Here is a 23,653-nt window from a genome sequence, read left to right as displayed (position 1 = left end):
GAACAACTATGAATAGGGTCTGACTTTTTAGGTACTTCTGTCTGGAAGACTAAGAGAGGTCAATTTGGTGATGAGAAGTTGTGGAGAAGAAGAAAGGGAAAAGATACAAGGGTAGGAACCAGGAGAGGAACAGTTTAGAAAGTATAAGAGCTGGAGTTCCGGGGAAACTACACTTGATTTTTGTCCCATTAGTACTTTGAACCTTCTTTAGTTGAGAAAACATCACCTTATGTTATAACTGCATCAGATTAGACTAAATGAAGGTGTGTGATTGTTAAGACAAGCAGACAGAAAAGTTGTGGGGATATAGGACAGTAAGACACCATCAGCCACTCTGACCTAATTGACAGTTATTCAATACTCACCCAGATGGCCCATATGCCGGGTCACAAAACAATTTTTAATAAATATCAAATGTTGGGGTGCCTGGGTGGCTCAGTCGGTTGGGCGTCCGACTTCAGCTCAGGTCATGATCTCACGGCTCATGGGTTCGAGCCCCACATTGGGCTCTGTGCTCACAGCTAGCTCGGAGCCTGGAACCTGCTTCAGATTCTGTATCTCCCTCTCTCTCTGACCCTCCGCTGCTCACGCTGTCTCTGTCTCTCAGAAATAAATAAAACATTAAAATTTTTTTAAATAAATAAATATAAAATGTTGAAGTCATAGAGTATGTGCTCTGACTATAATAAAGTTGAGTTTGAAATAAAAATATTTAGAAAATTTCCAGATATTTGGAAGATAAAAATATATGTTTGAATAATTCATGAGTCAAGAAGCAATCACAGGAAAATTTAGAATGTACTTTGAATTGAATGAAAATTTAGAACAACATACCAAAATTTATGAGGTGCAGATGAAGTGGTGCTTAGAAGGAGACACTTTTATTAGAAAAGGAGAAAGTCCAAATTAGTGATCTAATGTCCATCTTACAAAGCAAGAAAATGAAGAAGTAATTAAACTCAAAGCAAATACAAGGAAAGGAATAATAAAAATAAGAGGGGAAGTCAGTGAAATCTAAAGCTAGTTAAACAAATCAATAAAATTGATAGACTTCCAGTTAGGCTGATTAAAAAAAAATAGAGAGAGAAGCCACAATTTACCAATATTAGGAATACAAGGGGGTCCATCACCATGTGTCCTATAGACATTAAAAGGGTAAGAAAATATTATGAATAGGCCACTAAATTTGACAATGTTGATCAAGTAGACAAATCCCTGATGGACAAAAATTACCAACACCAACTCAAGAGGAAATAAAAAATCTGAATATCAATATGCTAAAGAAATTCTAATCATAGGCATTTATCAAGAGAAATGAATTATTTTTTGTAAATACTTATTTCTAGTAGCTTCATTCATAATAGCTTAGAAACAGTTCCAATGTCCATCAGCAGAGGAATGGGTAAATAAATTGTGATATATCCATAAAATAGAAAACTCCTGCATCATTAAAAAGAAGTAAACTACTAATACACTCAATTATGTAGGAATCCCAAAACATTATGCTGAGTCAAAGCAGCCACACAAAAAGAGTATATACTTATCATTTCATTTATATGAAACTGCAGAAGTAACTACTCTCTGTAGAGAGAAATAAGGTCAGTAGTTTTCTGGGGCAAAGGATTGGGATGGATTGAGTGGGGTGATGGAAATATTTTATATCTCGATTATGTCAGTGATAATATGGGTGTATACATATGTTCACAGTTATCAAATGATACATTATAAATTGGTATGTTTTATTGAATATAAATTACTCTTTTAAAAGTTGACTTGAGAGAAAAGATCAAAGAACATTTGGAAGGGATGCAGAGAGGGAACCTTATGTTCCTAAAAAGAAGGGGAGAATGGATGATGAGGTCTTTGTTATGGGTATGGTGAGTTTTCGTTGTTTGAATCCAAATGGAAAAATCCATCAGGTAGTTGATTAATTCTTGAAATGAAATGTCTGTGTTAGAGATACAGACTTGGGGTCAGCAGCATACAGAGTACTTGAAATTTAGGACTGGATGAAATTAGCTAAGGAAAAATATGTAGAGATTGAAGAGAATAGGTCCCTGGACAGAATCCTGACACTAATTAAGGTATAAGGAAAGGGCAGGGAACACTAATTTAAAGGAAATGGGCATGGGAGGAGGCACCTACAGAAATGTGGGAGGAAAATTTCAAGTCAGAGATGCTGAGGGAAGAGAGGATTCCAATAGAGACGGATTCCATGTTGCCAAATATCTCTGACAAGCAAGTCAAGATGTGTCAGTTGTCCACTGAGTTTAGCTATTTAGGTCACTAAAAATGCTGACAACAGTCATAGGTAGGGTCAATGGTGACCTTGTTTTTGTTCATTAGTTTTGGTTCAAGAGGAATGTACGCATCTTTAAATGTTGGTAAGAGTGAATAGGGAGGGATAGTCAATGAAATAATAATTCAAGAGTGAATTCCTTAGAGAAGAAATGGGAAGAGATGGGATCTGGAGTAAAGGTGGACATTAACGTTAGAGAAGAGGGACACTCTTTCCATTTTGGCACATTGAAAGTGGAAGGGATAGGTAGAGACACAGCGGAGTTAGTACTTTTGATGGCCGCAAGTTGAGGGGATGGGTAAGGTGACCACCAGGGCCCCCTCTAAATCTGAGATCCTGTGGTCTGTGCTTCCTCAGAGCACCGAGCAGGTTGCAGGATGGTCAGAGAAAACAGTTCTGACTCCTCCTGACTAATGGTTTTTCTGTTGGTCTGATTCTGCAATAGGGATGATCAACATTTTACATGGAATGGGGTTAAGGCTCCTTGCTCTGGGACATCACACACCTTTTATGGTGAGATGTGTGTTTTGTTTTTTTTTTTGAAAATACATATCATACTTTAAGAACAGGAAAATATCTTAGGATGTAGACTAACCTGAATTCATGTGTGCTTGCTTTCAGCACATTGGCATGGCTCATAACTACAGGAACAGCAGTCAGGCTGTGCAAGCCGTTCGCGATGCCGGCTATGAAATATCTCTGGGTTTGATGCCAAAATCGATAGGGCCCTTGACATTTGTGTTCACAGGGACTGGTAATGTATCTAAGGTAACTTCTTAGATACTTCTAAGAATGTCTGCTTTCTGTAAAGCAGTCAAAATTCTAAAACTAACCCAAAGGATGTGAGCATTTTGTGGGCCCTGCTTTTGGATGAGTGGGCATTCTGTTTTTGGTACTTTTCTTACCTATGTGCTTTTCCCATAGTAAAGAGCAGTAATGGTCCAAACTTATTTCCTTTGCTTTTAGTTGACTCCAAGCTGTCAGAGGCTTTGAACACATTTTCTTTTTAAAGGGCTAAATTACTGTTAATGGTATAAAGGTCTGCTCTTAGGGAGATCTGTTTTACCTTCATCACTGGGTTGTCCAGAAGTTTGGAAGTGACCACAGGATGTAAACTTTTTAAAATGACTTGGAGTTTTGCCAGTAAGATTTTAGGAAGCCTAATTCAGGATTGGAATTAATACTTTCTTCCTTTTGGGGTGGTTTTGAGAAGACATTTGTGATCCCCCAAAGAAACCTGTAATTGTGAAAGAGATCTTTCAATGAAAATATTTTATAAACAGGACATTGCTATTTGTATTATACTGTGAGATAGGCACATAACTCTTTTTCCGTAGGAAATATAATTTCCTCACTTAAAATAATTCTGCAGCGGAGCAAACGTAAATAGAAATATTCTGTTGTGCTTTCATTTCTAAACACCCTTGTGTCTACTCTGAGTAGCTTAAATAAAAAACAGAAAGTAAAAGTAAAGCTCCTTCCAATTCATGCTGTTCACACTGGAATAAAAGCCAGTTTGTAGGCTGTGTGCAAGAAGCTTCCCTGTATTCTGAGTTGCAATCCTTGCTGTAGGGCAAGGCAAGTAGAGCTATATAATTGTGGGAAACTGAATTGGAATCATTGTGCGAAGCCATGTTGGCTTTTTCTCTATTGATTTTTAGATTTGTACTCATGCATTATTTACAGGGAGCCCAAGAAATCTTCAATGAGTTACCCTGTGAATATGTGGAGCCACATGAATTAAAAGAAGTTTCCCAAAATGGAGGTAAGGGGGAGCATGATGACTGCATGTATCTTTTACTGTTTTTAACAGTTTCTGTGTTATAATATTTTATCACCATAAACCTTTATCATTTGTCACCTACTTTACTAATTTCTTTCTCTTCTGCAAGACCTGAGAAAAGTCTATGGGACGGTGTTAAGTCGCCATCATCATCTTGTCAGGAAAACAGATGGTGTGTACGATCCCGTAGAGTATGACAAATATCCTGAGCGCTACATAAGTCGTTTTAATACTGATGTGAGTATCACACTCAGCTTCTGAGTTAGTTGCACATAGTACACTATTATTAGGCTGTTTTCAAGGAGAGAAATTATGAATGTATATATTGTTTTTCAGTTCCCCATATTGACTTGTGAATCCTTTGCATTGGCCTTAAGAGTTGATGGCTTTCATTGATGTTGGGAGTGGCCTTTGCTTAGTGGTTTTGCTGGATATGTCCTTTGCTTTGCTGTCTCTGTTTCTACTTCAGGTCTGCATGTGCCCAATAACTCTAAACCATTTCTTGTGGGGTACTGTTTTCTGTATTAACTTGGACTCGTTAGTACTGTTGGCAAAGCACAATGTCTATGAGGTTTCATCTCAACCTGGGTTTATCCTACCTCTGATCACAAATTGTACTCATAACCTCAGCCAGCCATCTTGCTTGAGGCACGGCACTGCTTACAGGGGACTAGAGTGAAATAGCTACATAAGCACAGACCCATCCTCACTGTTCAAGAAGTTACATACAGTTCAAAACAGGCCTCCTCTTCTAAGAATAACAATGTATTTGTGTGTTCTGTACTCATTAGTCATGGAAAGTTCTCCTCAAAATAAACCAACAAACCAAAAAAACAAAACAAACAAAACAAAAAGTGCATGCATTTATTTTGAAAAACAATGTTTTAAATAACTTTAAGTATGTTTGAATAAGAAGATTCTAGATTTTGGCATGAAATTTAGCTGTTCTAGCATGTCAAGCATGTTACAGAGAACTCTTACCTGTAGCTGGAGAATGCTTGTGAGGCTTGAGAAACAAAAATTATGAAACCAGTTTCAGACTGAAAAATTAAAAATTGAGTAAATTTACACCCCTCCTTTTTTCCCCAATCACAGAAGTGTTGGTGATTGGTTGCATCCTAAAACTTATAAGGACCTAGTTACCATATATGCATGTAGGTAGCACATTTGTCCATGGAGCTTACAGATGTTATCCGATTTAATCTTTACAGCCTTCCTTTGAGGAATGGGGTACGTATTATCCCCATCTGGCAGGTAAGGAAAATAGAACCCAGAGAAGTTGAGGTAGCATGACGTAGATTACATTCCTGGTGGTTGAGCTGGAAATAAGAGTGCTAGGTCACTAGACTCTGTCCTTTCCTTTTTCTTGGCCATGCAGTTCATTAGAGAACAGAAATATTAATATATTTATGTTCATATACTTATCTATCATGGAATACTTCTACACTGAAATCTGGGTAGGTATTTATTGTCTTCACCTCACAAAACGAACAACGACCTGGCAAATAACAGAGTCAATTAGAAGTAACATTAAATTATTTCTCATGAACTTTACTGATAGTTTTCTTTCAGCCTACTTTGTTGAGATTTGCTATTGCCTATCTTATGGAACTTGGCACTTGCTTTACAGATTGCGCCCTATACAACTTGTTTAATTAATGGAATCTACTGGGAACAAAACACCCCTCGATTACTAACTCGCCAAGATGTCCAGAGCCTCTTGGTTCCAGGCAAGTCCTCAGTTGCTGGTGTGGAAGGCTGCCCTGCATTACCACACAAGTAAGGACTTTTCTTTGGTAATGATGGCAGTTTTTAGCAGCAGGTCCCACTATTTAGGGTATCACCTATAGGAGATTCACATATCATAGGACTTGACTATTAATGACTAGTTGTCTACTTCATCCTACTTGATCTCTTGGCAGCATTTGCCAGTTAACCTTCCTCTTTCTTGAAACTCTCTTAACTCCACACGAAACGCAAAAGTAACCTCAGAAAGATTTGTGTCCCTATCTCCATCTCTCTCTAGTCTGTTACTTTTTTTCTCTGAAACTCATGATCATTTATTTTCCTGTGTTTATGATTTCTCTCCCTCCCATTAAAATTTAATGTCCTCATGGATAGCGGCCCTATTTATCTTGACTTCAAGTACCCAGGATATTGGCTGACATAATTTGCATTCAAATAATGATTAAATGTTGAATTATATAATGAATCAATAAATATTTACGAGCAACTCATCTGCCTGGCACTCTGCTAACTTGAAGGATAGAGAAAAGTTATGCTTTCTACTTTCTACTATATGATTGCTACCCTCAGGCATGTAACTGGCAAGAAGTAAATGGCAAGAAAATGCTAGGAACAATAAATAGCACAAGAATTTAGAAGAAACTGGGAACATTGGGCTCAGCAAATCCTTGCTAGGGAGGACTGAGGGGGAAAGAGATTTCAACTTATAGGATTGGTGCTTAATAAATACAGAACCACCAAAGCACGATTTAAGACACAGCGAGTGCAGCAGTCTAGCTCTAGTGCAAAGTTTATAAAGGCAAGTGGGAGCTGCAGACTGGGCAGGAAATTTTTGGTTAACCACTAAAGGATTTCAAAAACTGGGCTGAGACTTTTGTTCTTAATTCTAGAGATTTCCCTGTATTAGCATGGAAAATTGTGGAATAGCTCTATACTCACAGACTCATCCCCAGTGTCCAAAAAGGTACCTAACAATTCCAAACCTTCTGAGGGGACACACTGCCCTCACCTTATATGAAGAACAATGTATTTGTGTGTTCTGTAATCATTGGTCATGCAAAGTACCCCTCAGAACAGACCTTGTGCCACTAAGCAGACTGCTGGTAGTGTAATCAGATATTCATAAGTTATCTAGAGTTGGCTGAATATATTAACTTTAGGTAGGCTGTTCCTTGTGATTTCTCTAGGGAAGGGGTTTTCCACTTTGATTTTTTTTTTTTTTTTTTTTATCTTCCTCCTCTTTCTCTTCTTATTTTTGTGTGTGGGCACTAAAACTCATCTTGGGAAGATTGTCTATATCCCAGAAGAACACAGTGTTCCAAACAGTGAAGAGTAGGGAAAAGAGCTGAAGAACCCAGGAAATGCTTGGCATCCACACTTAAAGTTGTTCCAAGCACCTTTCATTTTTATTCATTTTTAATCTTGTTGAGAAGTTCCACACTTTCATCTGAGCTTTGATGTTATTTTCAGACTCGTGGCAATATGTGACATTTCAGCTGACACAGGAGGATCTATAGAGTTTATGACTGAATGTACGACAATAGAACGTCCCTTTTGTATGTATGATGCAGACCAGCACATTATTCATGACAGGTACGTTTGCTGAGGCTGTGGATGATAAGAGATACATAATAGCACATCACTTACTTACCTCTGTATAGTAGTTTAAAGTATTCAGTATTTTACATTTTTATGAAGGCTATGCAAGTACCAGAGATATGCTTAAACATATTTAAAAATTTGGTAGAAAACTACATGCAAATGCAAACACTTAGATACACGCATGCTATACTTTATTTATTTATTTATTTTTTTAAATATTTTTATTTATTTCTAGGAGAGAGAGAGAGAGAGCGACAGCGTGAGCAGGGGAGGGTCAGAGAGAGAGGGAGACACAGACTCTGAAATAGGCTCCAGGCTCTGAGCTGGCAGTCAGCACAGAGCCCGACGCGGGGCTCGAACCCACGAACCGCAAGATCATGACCTAAGTGAAAGTCAGACGCTTAACCGACTAAGCCACCCAGGCGCCCCACGCATGCTATACTTTAAATGGGAGATGGGTGGCTGAAGAAGGGAAGTTTTGTTTGAAAAGCCTTGTTTATTTTCTTATATACTTTGGTCCACAACTATAAATTAGTATGAAACAAACGTAATGGAGAAGATATCTGGAAACGTTAGAGCTTACAGATAACATTGTATGCATCTGAGTAAAGCATATTGCTTCTCCTAGTGTGGAAGGCTCTGGAATTCTGATGTGCTCCATTGACAATTTGCCAGCACAACTTCCAATTGAAGCTACAGAGTACTTTGGAGACATGCTTTTCCCGTACGTTGAAGAAATGGTAAGCTGACTGGTAGAACCCACATTAATTCTGTGGCTTTATTTTTTTATTATTATTATTTTTTTATTTCTAGGAGAGAGAGAGAGAGAGAGCGTGAGCTGGGGAGGGTCAGAGAGAGAGAGAGTCACAGACTGAAACAGGCTCCAGGCTCTGAGCTGGCAGTCAGCACAGAGCCCGACGCGAGGCTCAAACCCACGAACCGCGAGATCATGACCTAAGCGAAAGTCGGATGTTTAACCGACTAAGCCACCCAGGTGCCCCAATTCTGTGGCTTTAAATAGTACTGCAGAGTGATCCTAGGAATGTTCTGGTCTTCTACATCTAAGAAATCTGTTGTAAAACAAAATCCAGCCCTCCCTTAAAAGTATTTATAGACACTCTTTTATATATTCTGCTAACTGGTCTCATGGGGAATAGAATTATATAACTGCCTTCATAATGAATTATAATAGCATTTATCTTTCATTCATAAAATTCATATTTTATTAAGAATGTTCATGACATGTGAGATAAGATTTTCCTTTTTTTCACTCTTCCTGCTGTCTAGGTCAATTCACGTGAGAACATTCTTACTGTGCTATGATTAATAGATTTGAAAAATCAGAAATACAAAACTTATTGGATGTTAGTCACTAATGCTTAGTTAAGTGACAGCTTTTGTTGTCGTGTTGTATTTTTCACTGTAACCAGTGATTGACTACTGAAATACTGTGTTATCTAAATTCCACTTCATTTGCCAAAGATAAGCACTCTTATTTCAGTGTTTATCTTTTTTTTTTTTTTTTTAAAGAGAGAGGAGGAGAATCTGCACGCAAGTGGGAGAAACAGGCAGCAAGAGAGAGAGAGATCTTAAGCAGGCTCCATGCTCAGCATAGAGCCAGAGGTGGGGCTCAATCCCACCACCCTGGGATCTGGACCTGAGCTAAAATCAAGAGCCAGACACTCAGTGACTAATCCAACCCAGGCACCCCCAGCATTTATTTTAAGCATCATACTCTCTTTCTCTGCTGAGAATTTCTATCTTTTCATACCTTATGAGTGCATCATTCTTTATCACACAGTCATAGTTAGAAAAGCCACTTTATAGTCTTTGCATCATATTTCTAAAATTTTGGGTCAGCTTTGGGTTGAACTTTATTGTCTTTTCCCTTGAAAATGGGTCAGGTCATAGTTTTCTGGGTTTTGCCAGCTGAATAATTTTGGAGTGTGTCCTGGGTAATGTGGATAGTTCTGTTGTGGAGATTCTGGATTGTTACATTTCTCTGCAAAGTGTTGATTTTTTGTGTGTGTGTTTTTTCAGCAGACATTTGATTTGGCTAGGTTTAAATTGAAAACTCTCTCTCACCTGAGGTGGGGAGTAGCTCATAGAAAAAATCAGCTCTTTACCTGCGCTGCTTGACCTGCACATGCTCAGTTTGGGGGTTATCCTGAGACTTGGAACAGGGGTCACATGAAAGTTGGACTTTACTTTTTCTGAATCTGTGCCCTCTGACATTCCCCTTCACATTCTGGAGGCTGTGGTTGTTCTGGGTTCCAATCCTGTTTCCTTAGATTAAAAAGTAATGAGCTAGCTGCATGTGTCTACCTCTTTGCATCACTGCCTTGGCAGCGCCAAAGGCTGGGGAAAGGAAACTACCATGATGACTATTTCTTCCACGTTTTGATGCTTCTCCCTGCTATTTTTCATTCTCTGAAGCCCTCAAGTAGTTGGTTTTGTTTGTATTTTGTCCAGAGTTAATAGTTGTCTGCAGGAAGAATGGTCTGTTAGAGCTACCCACATGCCTAAAATGAAATGCTTCAGTCATAATACATTGAATCAACTGGACTCTAGTAGACTTTTGGAGTAGATAGAAGAGCTGTTGGTGAGCCTTTGGCTTTAATGTATCTTTCTGAGTGCCTAAATTATGTATTTTCAGTGCAACTCTTACTTTATTAGGCCAGGTTATGGAAATTGTTGAATACTGGTCTATCTTGTGGATGAATTTGATTGTTAATTTCTTGAAATGTCTTTTTGTTTGGCTGCTCTAATATCATTTACCACTTTAAGAGGTTGTTATAAGCCATTTTCAACTCACAAATTATTACATTTCAAAATTTAAATTATAAGTATATTTCTATTGGACCCTACAGCAGTTTTTCATTCCTATTTGTCTTTAATCAAAATTTCCATTCACTGGGGAGCCTGGGTGGTTCAGTCAGTTGAGTGTCTGACTCTTGTTTTCGGCTCAGGTCACGATCTCACGATCTTGTGGGTTTGAGCCCCACATCAGGCTCTGTGCTGACAGTGTGGAACCTGCTTGGAGTTCTCTTTCTCCTTTCTCTCTGCCTGTCGCCTGCTTTCTCTCTCTCTCTGTCTCTCAAAATAAATAAATAAACATTAAAAATAAATGCATTCATCCAGTACAGTTGATCTCATATAGATATTAGGAGAAAAGCAAGCCAGTTGAATGAATTCCCAGTGAAGTGTGATTGAGGGTTAGCCCATGTAATTGATGGAGGTTAAGTACATTTATTAAGTAAAATTTTTATTAAAGAAGAATATATATTATTTACATTATATAATAGCATAAAAAATTAAAGTGTCACATATAAGTGATACGTAAGTATACAGCACGTTAAATTATCACAAAGACACCCATGTGAACACTATAAAGAAAATAAGGGGGTTCATGTTAGCATTCCAGGAACCCCCTTGTACCTCTCCCTCTACTGTCCCAGCTCTCCTGTCAAAAGATACCTGCTATCTTGACTCCTACCTATGTATTAGTTTTGCCTTTTGGGGGGAAAATTTTATTTTTTGACAATATTAATCAAAGTTTAAACTCACTTCTGATAATTCCATTAAACGTCTTGGATTTATTTATGTTCTCTGTTTTTTTTCTTGTTTTTCAGTAAATTCTTATCAATATGCATATTATTTTATTTTTTTAAATGTTTTTATTTATTTTGAGAAAGAGTGAGAGAAGATGCATGAGTGGGGGAGGGGCTGAGAGAGGGAGAGAGAATCCCAAGCAGGTTCCATGCTGTCAGTGCAGAGCCTGGTGTGGGGCTTGATCCCATGAAACATGAGATCATGACCTGAGCCAAAACCAAGAGTCAGATGTTTAACCAGCTGAGCCACCCTGATGTGCCTGCATGCTTTTTCTTTCTTTTGTTCATTCGTTCGTTCGTTCGTTCTTTCTTTCTTTCTTTCTTTCTTTCTTTCTTTCTTTCTTTCTTTCTTTCTTTCTTTCCTTCTTTCTTTCTTTATCTCTCTCTCTCTCTCTTTCTTTCATTCATTCGTTCATTTGTTCTCTTCCTTCCTTTTCTTTCTTTCTTTCTTTCTTTCTTTCTTTCTTTCTTTCTTTCTTTCTTTCTTTCTTTGCTTTCTTGCTTTCTTTCTTGCTTTCTATATGGTTTATTGTCAATTTGGTTTCCATACAACATCCAGTGCTCATCCCAAAAAGTTCCCTCCTCAATGCCCATCACCCATTTTCCCCTCTCCCCCACCTTCCATCAACCCTCAGTTTGTTCTCAGTATTTAAGAGGCTCTTATGGTTTGCCTCCCTCCCTCTCTGTAACTATTCCTGCATGTTTACTTTTAATTGAATGCTCGGTATTGTGTATGTACAGTTTAGAGATGATTTGAGGCTGTGGATATTGTGTAATTTTCTTCAGAAAAGATTTCCTTTGTTACTGGCAAGTAGATTTCCTTTGTTTCTGGCAGGGAAAAAATCACGTCGATTCAGTGACAGAAGGGCAAAGCCAGACTTTATATGTTTGGAAATCTGATGTCTTTCAATTTATCATTTATTTTAGAGTGCAGTCTTTCAGGATCCCAAATGAAAATCTCGCATTGATTGGGGTCACCTCAGCAGAACTGAAACTCCAGGTTTTTTAAAAAATGTTTTTATTTATTTCTAGGAGAGAGAGAGAGAGAGAGAGACAGCGTGAGCAGGGGAGGGTCAGAGAGAGAGGGAGTCAACAGACTGAAACAGGCTCCAGGCTCTGAGCTGGCAGTCAGCCCAGAGCCCGATGCGGTGCTCGAACTCACGAACCGCGAGATCATGACCTAAGTGAAAATCGGATGCTTAACCGACTAAGCCACCCAGGTGCCCCCTGAAACTCCAGTTTTTATTACACTATTTAAAGTTGGCCAAAAGCTCTTCTCAGTTTCTCTACATCCCAGCCACCACTTCCACATTGGGAACTACCCCCATGAAAAGTGGTAACAAATGCCAGACTCATCTCTTTGGGCTTCCTTCCCCAGAATTATGTTGCAGCAGGTCTTACCTATCTTAAAAATTTTTTTTAAGTTTTAATTCCAGTATAGTTAACATACAGTATTATATTAGTTTCATATGTACAATGTAGTGATTCAACATTTCTAAACATTACTCAGTGCTCATTTTGCTAAGTGTACCCTTAATTCTATTGACATATCTGATACATCCCTCCACCCCCCTCACTCTGGTAAGCATCTGTTTGTTCTTTATAGTTAAGGATCTATTTTTTTGGTTTGTCTCCTTTTTTCCTCTTTTCCTTTGTTTTGCTTAATTCCACATATGAGGAAAATCATGTGGTATTTGTCTTTCTCTGACTGACTTATTTTGCTTAGTACTATACTCTCTAATTCCATCCATGTTGTTGCAAATGACAGGATTTCATTCTTTTTTTAAAAAAATATTTATTATTTTTGAGCAGAGAAAGAGAGCACAAGCAGGGAGGGGCAGAGAGGGATAGAGGATCCAAAGCAGGCTCCATGCTAACAGCAGTCAGCCTGATGCAGGACTTGAACTCACCAACTGCGAGATTGTGACCTGAGCCTAAGTCAGAGGCTCAACCGACTGAGCCACCCAGGCACCCCAGAATTTCATTCTTTTTTATGACTGAGTAAAATTTTACTCTGTGTGTGTGTGTGTGTGTGTGTGTGTGTACACCACATCTTTTTTATCTGTTTATCTATTGATGGACATTTGGGCTACTTCCATAATTTGGCTATTGTAAATAATTGTGTAATAGACATAGGGGTGTGTGTATCTTTTCAAATTAGTGTTGTCATATTCTTTGGGTAAATATCCAGTAATGGAATTACTGGATCATATGGTAGCTCTATTTTTAATTTTTTGAGGAACCTCCATACTATTTTCCACAGTGGCTGCACCAGTTTGCAATCCCATCAATAGTAACAGTGTGTGAGGGTTCCTTTTTCTTCACACCCTCTCCAGCACTTGTTGTTTCTTGTGTGTATGATTTTAGCCATTCTGACAGGTGTAAGGTCACCTGTCTCATTGCAGTTTTGATTGGCATTTCCCTGATGATGACTGATGTTGAGCATCTTTTCATGTGTCATGTTGGCCCTCTGTATATCTTCTTTGGAGAAATGTCTGTTTATGTCTTCTGCCCATTTTTTAATTAGATTATTTGCTGTGTGTGTGTGTGTGTGTGTGTGTTGAGTCATATCAGTTCTTTATATATTTTGAATACTAACCCATCTAATAAGATGTCATTTGCAAATATCTTTTCCCATTCAGTCAGTTGCCTTTTCTGTTGATTGTTTCATTTGCTGTGCAGAAATTTTTATTTTGCTGTAGTCCCAATAGTTTATTTTTGCTTTTGTTTTCCTTGCCTCAGAAGACTTATCTAGAAAAATGTTGCTATGACCATTGTTAGAAAAATTACTACGTGTGCTGTCTTCTAGGATTTTTGAGGTTTAGGGTCTTACATATATGTCTTTAATGCATTTTGAGTTTATTTTTGCATATGATGTAAGAAAGAGGTCGATTTTCATTTTATTTGCAGAAAGCTATTCAGTTTTCCAAAAAACGTTTGTTGAAAGACTATCTTTTTCCCATTGGATATTCTTTCCTGCTTTTTCAAAGATTAATGGACTATAAAATTAAGGGTTTCCTTTTAAGCTCTTTATTTTGTTCTGTTGATCTGTGTGCCTATTTTTGTGCAAATACCATACTGTTTTGATGACTACAGTTTTGTAGTATAACTTGAAATCTGGGATTATCATGCCCCTAGTTTTGGTTTTCTTTTTTAAGATTGCTTTGGCTATTTGGATCTTTTGTGTTTCCATAAAAATTTTAGTATTGTTTGTTCTACTTTCGTGAAAAATGCTATTGTTATTATGATAGGGGTTGCATTAAGTGTGTAGATTGCCTTGGGTAGTATGGACATTTTAACATATGTTCTTCCTGTTCATGAGTGTGAAATATCTTTCCATTTGTTTGTGTCACCTTCAATTTCTTTCATCAGTGTTTTGTAGTTTTGAGAGTACAGGTCTTTTACCTCCTAGGTTAAGTTTACTGCTAGATGTTTTATTCTTTTTGGTGCAAATATAAATAGGTTTTCTTAATTTCTGTTTCTGCTGCTTCATTATTAGTATATGGATATACAGTAGATTTGTGTACATTGATTTTGTATCACATGACCTTACTGAATTCATGTGTCAGTTCTAGTAACTTCTTGGTGGAGCCTCTAGTGTTTTCTATGTCTAGTATCATGTCATCTGCTGATAGTGAAAGTTTTGCTTCTTCCTTATTAATTTAGATGGCTTTTATCACTTTTTCTTATCTTATTGCTGTGGCTAGGACTTCCAGTATGATGTTAAATAAAGATGGAGAAAGTGGACACCTTTGTCTTACTCCCAACCTTAGGGAAAAGCTCTCATTCCTCCCCCCCACCCTATTAAGTATTATGTTAGCTGTGGGTTTTTCATATAGGGCCTTTGTTATGTTGAGGTATGTTCTTTCTAAACTTATCTTATTGAGGGTTTTTATCATCAATGGATATTATACTTTGTCGTATGCTTTTCCTGAATCTATTGAAATGATCATATGATTTTTATCTTTTCTTTTGTTGATGTGATCACACTGATTTACAAATATTGAAGCAAGCTTGCATCCCAGAAATGAATCTCACTTGATCATGGTGAATGATTCTTTTAATATATTGTTGGATATTGTTTGCTAATATTTTGTTGGGGGGTTTTGCTCTGATATTTTCATCAGAGATGTTGGACTATAGTTCTCTTTTTTTGTAGTGTCTCTATCCGGTTTTAGTATCAGGTTAATGCTGGCCTCATAGAATCAACATAGAAGCTATACGTCCCCTTTTATTTTTTGGAATAGTTCGAGAAGAATAGGTATTAACTCTTCTTTAAATGTTTGGTAGAATTCACCTGTGAAGCCATCTTGTCCTGGACTTTTATTTGTTGGGAGTTTTTTGACTACTTATTAAACTTCATTGCTGGTAATTGGTCGCTCAAATTTTCTGTTGCAATTTTGGGAGGTTGTATGTTCCTTGGAATTTATCCATTTTTTCTAGGTTGTTCAATTTGTTGGCATATAATTTTTCATAATATTCTCTTACAGTCATTTGTATTTTTATGGTGTTGATTGTTATTTCTCTTGTTTCTGATTTTATTTGAGTCCTCTCTTTTTCTCTCTTTCTTTTTTTTATTTTTTATTTTTTTAATGTTTTATTTATTTTTGAGATAGAGATAGAGACAGTGTGAGCAGGGGAGGGTCAGAGAGAGAGGGAGACACAGAATCTGAAACAGGCTCCAGGCTCTGAGCTATTCCTAAGCACAGAGCCCGATGCGGGGCTTGAACCCACAAACTGTGAGATCATGACCTGAGCCGAAGTCGGACGCTTAACCGACTGAGCCACCCAGGTGCCCCTCTTTCTTTCTTTCTAATTGAGTTTGGTTAAAGGCTTATCAATTTTGTTGGTGTTTTCAAAGAACTAGTTCCTGGTTTCATTGCTCTGTTGTATTTTTTTTTCATTTCTATTTTGTTTATTTCTGCTCTAGTATTTATTATTTCCTTCCTTCTACTGGTTTTGGGTCTTGTTTATTGTTCTTTTTCTAGCTCCTTTAGATGTTTTTTATGAGATTTTTTTTTTTTTTTTTTTTTTTTGCTTCTAGTATTGTTATAAACTTCCCTCTTAGAACAGCTTTTGTTGCATCTCAAAGATTTTGGACTGTTATGTTTGTATTTTCATTTGCCTGCATGTATTTTTTTTTTTTTTTGAGACAGAGACAGAGAGAGAGACAGAGAGCAGGCAGAGGAGAGGCAGAGAGAGGCACACGCATAGAATCCAAAGCAGTCTGTCAGGACAGAGCCCGATGTAGGCCTCGAACTCTCAAACTGCGAGTTCTTGAATTGAGGCGAAGTCGTATGCTCAACCTGCTGAGCCACCCAGGCACCCCTGTTTCCATGTATTTTTTAATTTTCTCTTTGATTTCTTCTTTGAGGCATTCATTGTTTAGTAGCTTGTTATTTAATGTCCATTTATTTGTGGTCTTTACAGATTTTTCTTGTGGTTGACTTCTAGTTTCATAGTGTTGTGTTCAGAAAAGATGCACGGTATGAATTTGATCTTTTTGAATTTGTTGAGACTTGTTTTGTGGTCTAATATGTGATCTATTCTGGAGAATGTTCCATGTGCATTTGAAAATAATGTGTATTCTGCTATTTTAGGATGGAATGTTCTGAACATATCTGCTAGATCCATCTGGTCCAATGTATCATTCTAACAATGTTTCCTTGTTGATTTTCTGTTTGGATGATCTATTCATTGATGTAATTGGGTGTTGAAGTCCCCTACTATTACCGTATTCTTATAAATTACTTCCTTTATGTTTGCTATTAACTGCTCTATGTATTTGGGTATACCTATGTTGGGTGCATACATATTTATAATTGTTATATTTTCTGTTGCATTGTTTTATGAATGATTATATAGTGTCCTTGTAATAGTCTTTTTTAAAAAGTCTATGTATAAATATTGCTATCCCAGATTACTTTTCACATCTTTTTGCATGATAAATACTCCATTTCTTCACTTTCAGTCTGCATATGTCTTTAGGTCTGAAGTAAGTCTCTTGTGGGTAGTGTATAGATGGGTCTTGCTTTTTATCCATTCTGTTACCATATGTCTTTTGATTAGAGCGAGTAGTCCATTTACATTCAAAGTAATTATTGATAGGTATGTACTTATTGCCATTTTGTTACTAGTTTTGTGGTTGTTTTTGTGGCTTTTCTCTATTTTTTTCCTTCTCTTGCTCTTGTCTTTCATGGTTAGTTGACTTTTTCTAGTAATGTATTTGGATTCTTTCTCTTTTATTTATTTATTTATTTTTTGCATATCTATTACTGGTTTTTGATTTGTGGTTTCTACTTTGTATATAACATCTTCTGTGTATATCAGTCTATATTAAGGCGATAGCCACTTAAGTTTGAACCCATTCTTTACCCCTTTCTTTCTCATGTTTAAGGTATATGGTGTCATAGTTTACATCCTTTTTTGTGATTCTCTTGATTGATTTTTATAGATATACTTAATTTTTCTGCTTTTATGTTTCCTACTTTTCTTCCTCCTACGTATTGTCTTTATTTTACACTCAAAGAGTCTCCTTTAATATTTTCTATAGGGCTGGTTTGGTGATCATGAATTCCTTCACCTTTATTTATTTCAGAATGCTTATTTATTTTGAGAGAGAGAGCATGAGTGGGGAAGGGAGAGAGAAAGAGGTAGAGAGAAAACTGCAAGCAGGCTCTATGGTCAGTGTGGAGCCTGATGTGGGGCTCAATTTCACAATGGTGAGATTGTGACCTGAGCTGAAATCAAGAGTCTGATGCTTAACCAACTGAGCCACCCAGGCCTCTCAGAATTCTTTACCTTTACTTTGTCTGGGAAACTCTTTATCTCTCTTTCTATTCTGAATTGTAGACTTGCTGGATAGAGAATTCTTAGCAACAGATTTTTTTCTTTCATCACTTTGATTATATCATGCCACTGCCTTCTGGCCTACAATATTTCTTTTTTTTTCCTTTTATTTTTTAAAATGTTTATTTGTTTTTGAGAGAGAGGGAGAGAGGGAGGGAAGAGGATGAGAGAGAAGGAGACACAGAATCTGGAGCAGGTTCCAGGCTCTGAGCTGTCAGCACAGAGCCCAACGCCAGGCTAGAACCCATGAGCTGTGAGATTATGACCTGAGCTGAAGCTGGACACAACCACTGAGCCACCCAAGTGCCCTTGGCCTACAAAGTTTCTGCTGAAAAATCTGCTGATAGCTTTATGAGGTTTCCCTTGTATATAACTGTCTTCTCTTGCTGTTTGTAAAATTCTCTCTTTGGCACTACTTTTTGCCATTTTAATTATATGTGGTTTTGTGTGGATCTCCTTGGGTTTATTTTGTTAGAGGCTTTCTATGCCTTTTGGATCTAGATTTCTGTTTTCTTCCCCAGATTAGAGAAATTTTCAGCTATTCTCCAAATAAACTTTCTTCCCCTTTTTCTCTCTCATCTTCTGGGATCCGTATAATGCAAATTCATTATACTTGATTGTGTTGCTGAGTTCCCTAAGTCTATTTTCATTTTGTATTATTATTTTTTCTCTCATCTGCTCAGCTTTGTTGTTTTCCATCACTCTGTCCTCCAGTCCCTGATCTTGTCTTCTGCTTTCTGTAGCCCACTATTTATTTCATCTAGTGTATTTTTTAAACATTTATTTATTTATTTTTGAGATAGAGGGAAACAGAGCATGTGCAGGAAAGGAACAGAGAGGTGGCGGGGACACAGAACCTGAAGCAGGCTCCAGGCTCTGAGCTGTCAGCACAGAGCCCAATGCAGGGCTCAAACTCACAGACTGGAAGATCATGACCTGAGCTATAGTCGGACACTCAACTGACTGAGCAACGCAGGTGCCCCTCCATCTAGTGTATTTTAAATTTTAATTACTGAGTTTTTCACATCTGATTCGTTATTTTTTATGTTTTCTATCTCTTTGTTAAGGGTCTCACTGAGGCCCTCCACTCTTTTCTCAAGTCCAGTGAGTATCTTTATGATATTACTCTATGAATGACCATTACTTTAAATTCTATCCTGTGTGCATTCCCAGTGTGAGAGTCTGTTTCTCTCCCCTCTCTGTGCCTGTATTGTCTCCTGTGGAAAGTTCTGCAGGTCCCTGTGTCTCAGCCCTTCCTACCCTCTTTGATGTGGCCTCTTCTTTTCATTCAGCTGTGGAGAGTTTGTTCTGCCAGTCTACAGGTCATTTTCTGGGTTATTTAATCTGATGTACTTCTTATCTAGTAGTATTTGGGGGAAAAGGTGAGCTTGGGTTCTATTCTGCTGTCTTCCCAGAAAAAAAAATTTTTTTTAATCTATCTTTTGAAGCTAAAAATTGAGGCTGACTGGTTTTACTCAATGGGAAGATTGGTCTGAAAAAATCTAATTCACCATTGTTAGAAGGGAAATGCACATTTAAAAAGATAATATGTTTTTGCTTATATAAATCAGCAGTTCGATAGACTCTTAAGCAATGTGATAAGGTTAAAAATATCTGACAGTGAGGTGTTGGAGGGTTTTGGTGAGACTGAGGCAGATGATATTGCTTAGATGTCGGATGACAAAGCCAGCCTCTCTAAATTGTCACACATTTTTCCTTTTATACATCACAATAGTCTGTGATGGCTATTTACCGTAGCCTTATGTGTGTATCTGCTTACCACAAAAAAATTAAGTATATTGTCTCTGTTCTCTTCTGATAACTGTATCGAGCTGCATTTTCCTTTTTTGATGTAAGGTTCAGTCCCTGTGGCAATTGCAGGGCACAGGCTATCATTTTGAACCAATAGAGAAGTTTGTTTCACTTAAATTAATTAGTTATTGTCTGCTGGAACAACGCACACATATGGTTGAATAAAATTAAAATACACCTGACGTATAGAAGCAGGGAGGTCCAGGCAGGGAATGAGACAAGTGTGCAAAGCTGCCATAGGTGGAATATGACAATCAGTAGACAAATGCTAATGAAATTGTGGAGGGAAAGTCTCTGTCCTGCTGGGTAAGGTCAAGAAAGGTTTTATGAAAGAGGTGACACTATGAAAGAGGTGAGCTGGCTCTTGATAGTTGTATAGGATCTGTTCATTTGCATGGGAATGGGAGGCATACTATCCGATGGAGACAAGAGAGCAAAGATGGAAGCTAATTTAACAGAGGATTCCTGTGAGCTATCAAATCTGATAGAGTAAAGGGAATTTATGTTGGTTCCATATTGCAAAGGTTCTTAACACCAGGATAAATAGCTTGAAATTAATTTAGAAGAGAGTGGTAAGCTCTCAAAGGTGGCATATGTGAAAGTGACAAGGTGTACCGTATGCTTTAGGACCGTTGTGCTTGCAGTTTTGTCATGGTTGAATTCTAGCAAGGAAGACAGTTAATATAATATTTTAGCAGACTTTTGTTGTCTTTTAGGTTGGCCTTTCTATAGGTGGACTCAAGTCAGTTATTTCATTTTCTCGGGAAAAATCCACATGATTATTGCATGTATCCACTAATATATTTATTGAATATTTACCATTATATTGCACAGGCAAGATACCAAGTGCAGTTCTTACCTTCAAGGTGTGCTTCGAGGCAGGTTTGATGAAGGCTTCCCAGAGGAGGTAGTTCTTCAGCTGTATCTTGGAGGATGAAGAGTAGGAATTCCATGTAGAGGAACAGCATGTGAGGCATCCACCTGGAATAGCACAGAGGTATGGGAAAGCTGATGTAGATAAGCAGCTCCACACTGTTAATAGGACTTGAGTTTTGATAATGAGACAAAAGGGAGAATTGAGGTTGGAGAAGCAAACTATAGAGGGTCTTGGAGGCCACATAGGGAGCTAGGGACTTTATCTTGAGGGTATTGGAAAGCTACTGATTGATTTTAAATTTTCACAGAAGAAATAATCAAATTTGTGTTTTAGAGTGAAGGTAAATGGGAGGAGAGAAGTGGGAGGTAGTTCCCACGGTCTCAGTGAGGCCCAAGTAAGGCTGTAAAATTAGAGATAAACAGTAGAGAAAATGAAGATACACAAGAGTTCAGTGGTTTAGCTGTATGCCAAGTGAAATTCAAATCTCGTGTTAGTTGCTAATGGCTCCTGGCCTGCAGGCAGGGCTTGTAGGTGGAGCAGTCTGCTTGAGGACGGAATACTCCGTAGGTGTCTGGGCAAAAGAAGCAGTGGGAAGATTGCAGGTGTGCCAATTCCTTGGGCTTCCCCAAAGATTCCTTGCCTATAGATATATATCTTTTTTTTAATGTCAATATTCTAGGAATAGATAGCTCAAGTGTCATATGTTTTAGATACATGAAAGTAGTTTCGATATTTATTTTAACAGTCAACAGATATTCTTCTGTCAGTATCTGGTAGGTACATTTTGTGTTTTCTCAGCCGGGTGAGTGCTCTAAACTTTAACCTAGCAGGGTAAGGAGGGAATGTTTGTCTCACTGCCCTGACCATCAAAAGCAATAATACTAACTTGTATGGACTCTACCCTTTGGCAGTCTGTTCTGGAGTTGGATACCTTGGAAGAAAGGAGGAAGGTTAGAAGGATGATGGGGTGTTAACATGAGAGACATGGCTTGTTGGCCGTCTGACTCATTCTTGTGAAATTAATGGGAAGACTGGATGACTTTTTGAGGTCTACTGGATCAAGCCATTTTCCCTGACACTTTGAAATTCTGATATGCTTATATATAGAACTAACATTGACCTGAGGGAAACTCCCTATTGCAGGGTTGGTGGCTTTTTGTCTGGAAGACCTGTTCATTCTTCTGATAGAACAACTTGAGCCTTTAGGAGGGGATTCAGGCCTTCTGAGTGGGGACAGTGGCTGTACAGCTTGTTGTGATGCTTGCAGCGTGTTCAATATGACACTTCTAACAGGAGGGGAAGGATACACTACTTTGTGTTTGCCACAAACAAAGATGATTGCAATCAAATTGTAGTTTTAAAATTGGAATTTGTGCTGAAATAACATGTCTTGGGGGCATAATCCATTGCTTGTAGACTTCTACTACCAATTATTTATATTTAGTGATCTTTAGAAAACTTTTCTAAGTTATTTTTTCCTTTGATTAATATTTTAGTATGTAAACAAACACCAAGAATCCTCCTTTGCAATGTCATTTATCTCATTTTTCTTTCAGATATTATCAGATGCAACACAGCCTCTTGAAAGTCAGAATTTTTCTCCTGTGGTGCGGGATGTAAGTTATGAAAATAATTTTTTTCCGTGAATATATTTTTTCCACTACCTTCCTCTCTCCCTTTCTCCCTTTTTCTCTCCACCTTTGTTCTCTCTCTTCTCTGTCAGTCATGAGCCCATGTTTGTGGGTCTAAAATATGGACACTAAAGAAATGTCTTGTGTCATACACATTTAGGCAGTGATTACATCCAACGGTACATTGCCTGATAAGTATAAATATATCCAGAAACTCCGAGAGAGCAGGTAAGCATTATTCTTATCTTCGATTTGTTGAGTATTTTTAAATGTTTCTATCTGAGTTCACGATATTTGGCTTATACAATTTTGAAAATGTCTTTAAATATAGGAAATCCAAAGTAAGTGACTGGCTGAAACCAGTGGGAATTATTTTTCTCTGAACATCATTTTGGTTTTCTAATCTCCTGTATCGACTTGTGTGTAAGCAAGCGAAGTCCAAAAGGTTGTTCTTTGTGTAGCACCTTGTTCTTTCTCCAGCATTTTGCACAGTGTTGTCTCAGGTATTTTCTCAAAGAACATAAGCAAACTAACCTTTTCTGTGGTGCTTTCAGTCTGGTTTCTCGTTGAGGGCTTGGACTCTGTTTTGTTTAGTATAATGTTTAGACAAGTGGGCTCTTATTTAAAAATTAAGAGAAGTAGTGAAGAAAGAAAATGGTGAAAGGTCAGTTTTACCTGGGGGTTCTTCTTAGGAGGAAGATGCCAAACAGTAATGTGGTAAATCTACCCAAGAGAATAGTCCTCTTAGAAAAGTACTTAACTAAGGCCCTTGCTTCTTTAATTGATTTTACTATTCAGAGTTTGAAAACATTGACATTTTTTGGAATGTCCTGGTCCTCTTCAGCTGATTGTACTTGATTTGTGTTTATATCTGCTCCACTGGTCTATTCACATCTAACAAAATAACCCATGCACTGAATTCTCAGGAGAGACCAGAGTGGAAAAATTAAAAAGAAACAAACTGCCTTATCTTCTTTCTCAGTTCTTCTATCTATAAGAAATAAATAAAGAGATCTGCTAGGATCAAGTATTCTAGTGCTGTGCTTGTCCCTATGTGTTAGTTTTCTTAAATTTTTTTTTTTAACGTTTTATTTATTTCTAGGAGAGAGAGAGAGAGACAGCGTGAGCAGGGGACGGTCAGAGAGAGAGGGAGTCACAGACTGAAACAGGCTTCAGGCTCTGAGCTGGCAGTCAGCACAGAGCCCAACGCGGGGCTCGAACCCACGAACCGCGAGATCATGACCTAAGCGAAAGTCGGACGCTTAACCGACTAAGCCACCCAGGCGCCCCTGTGTTAGTTTTCTTATAGCTACTTTTTATGTGTCAAAGAAATATTCTGGCCTAAGATACCAAGAGTGATTTTTTTTTTTTGAGTGGCTAGCACAATAACCCCATAGAAGAGTGTCCTAGAGGAGAAACTTCACATGTATTTGTTTTCATAAC

The 23,653-nt window shown here is 37.8% G+C and overlaps 1 protein-coding gene across 1 annotated transcript in view; it reads left to right on the top strand.

Moving 5' to 3' along the window:
* AASS (aminoadipate-semialdehyde synthase) overlaps nt 1-23,653 on the top strand; it is a 61,577-nt gene that overhangs the window by 15,813 nt on the left and 22,111 nt on the right. The window contains exons 5-13 of the mRNA XM_039239684.1: nt 2,745-2,812; nt 2,921-3,067; nt 3,986-4,064; nt 4,192-4,319; nt 5,713-5,861; nt 7,299-7,421; nt 8,059-8,170; nt 22,136-22,195; nt 22,371-22,438. Coding sequence (XP_039095615.1) covers nt 2,745-2,812; nt 2,921-3,067; nt 3,986-4,064; nt 4,192-4,319; nt 5,713-5,861; nt 7,299-7,421; nt 8,059-8,170; nt 22,136-22,195; nt 22,371-22,438 — 934 coding nt within the window. The remainder of the gene's footprint in view (nt 1-2,744; nt 2,813-2,920; nt 3,068-3,985; nt 4,065-4,191; nt 4,320-5,712; nt 5,862-7,298; nt 7,422-8,058; nt 8,171-22,135; nt 22,196-22,370; nt 22,439-23,653) is intronic.

This window comes from Hyaena hyaena, unplaced genomic scaffold, assembly GCF_003009895.1.
Source record: "Hyaena hyaena isolate Hyena2069 unplaced genomic scaffold, ASM300989v1 scaffold_161, whole genome shotgun sequence".
In the NCBI taxonomy this organism is placed as follows: Eukaryota; Metazoa; Chordata; class Mammalia; order Carnivora; family Hyaenidae; genus Hyaena; species Hyaena hyaena.
This window is presented reverse-complemented; position numbering and strand designations above follow the sequence as displayed.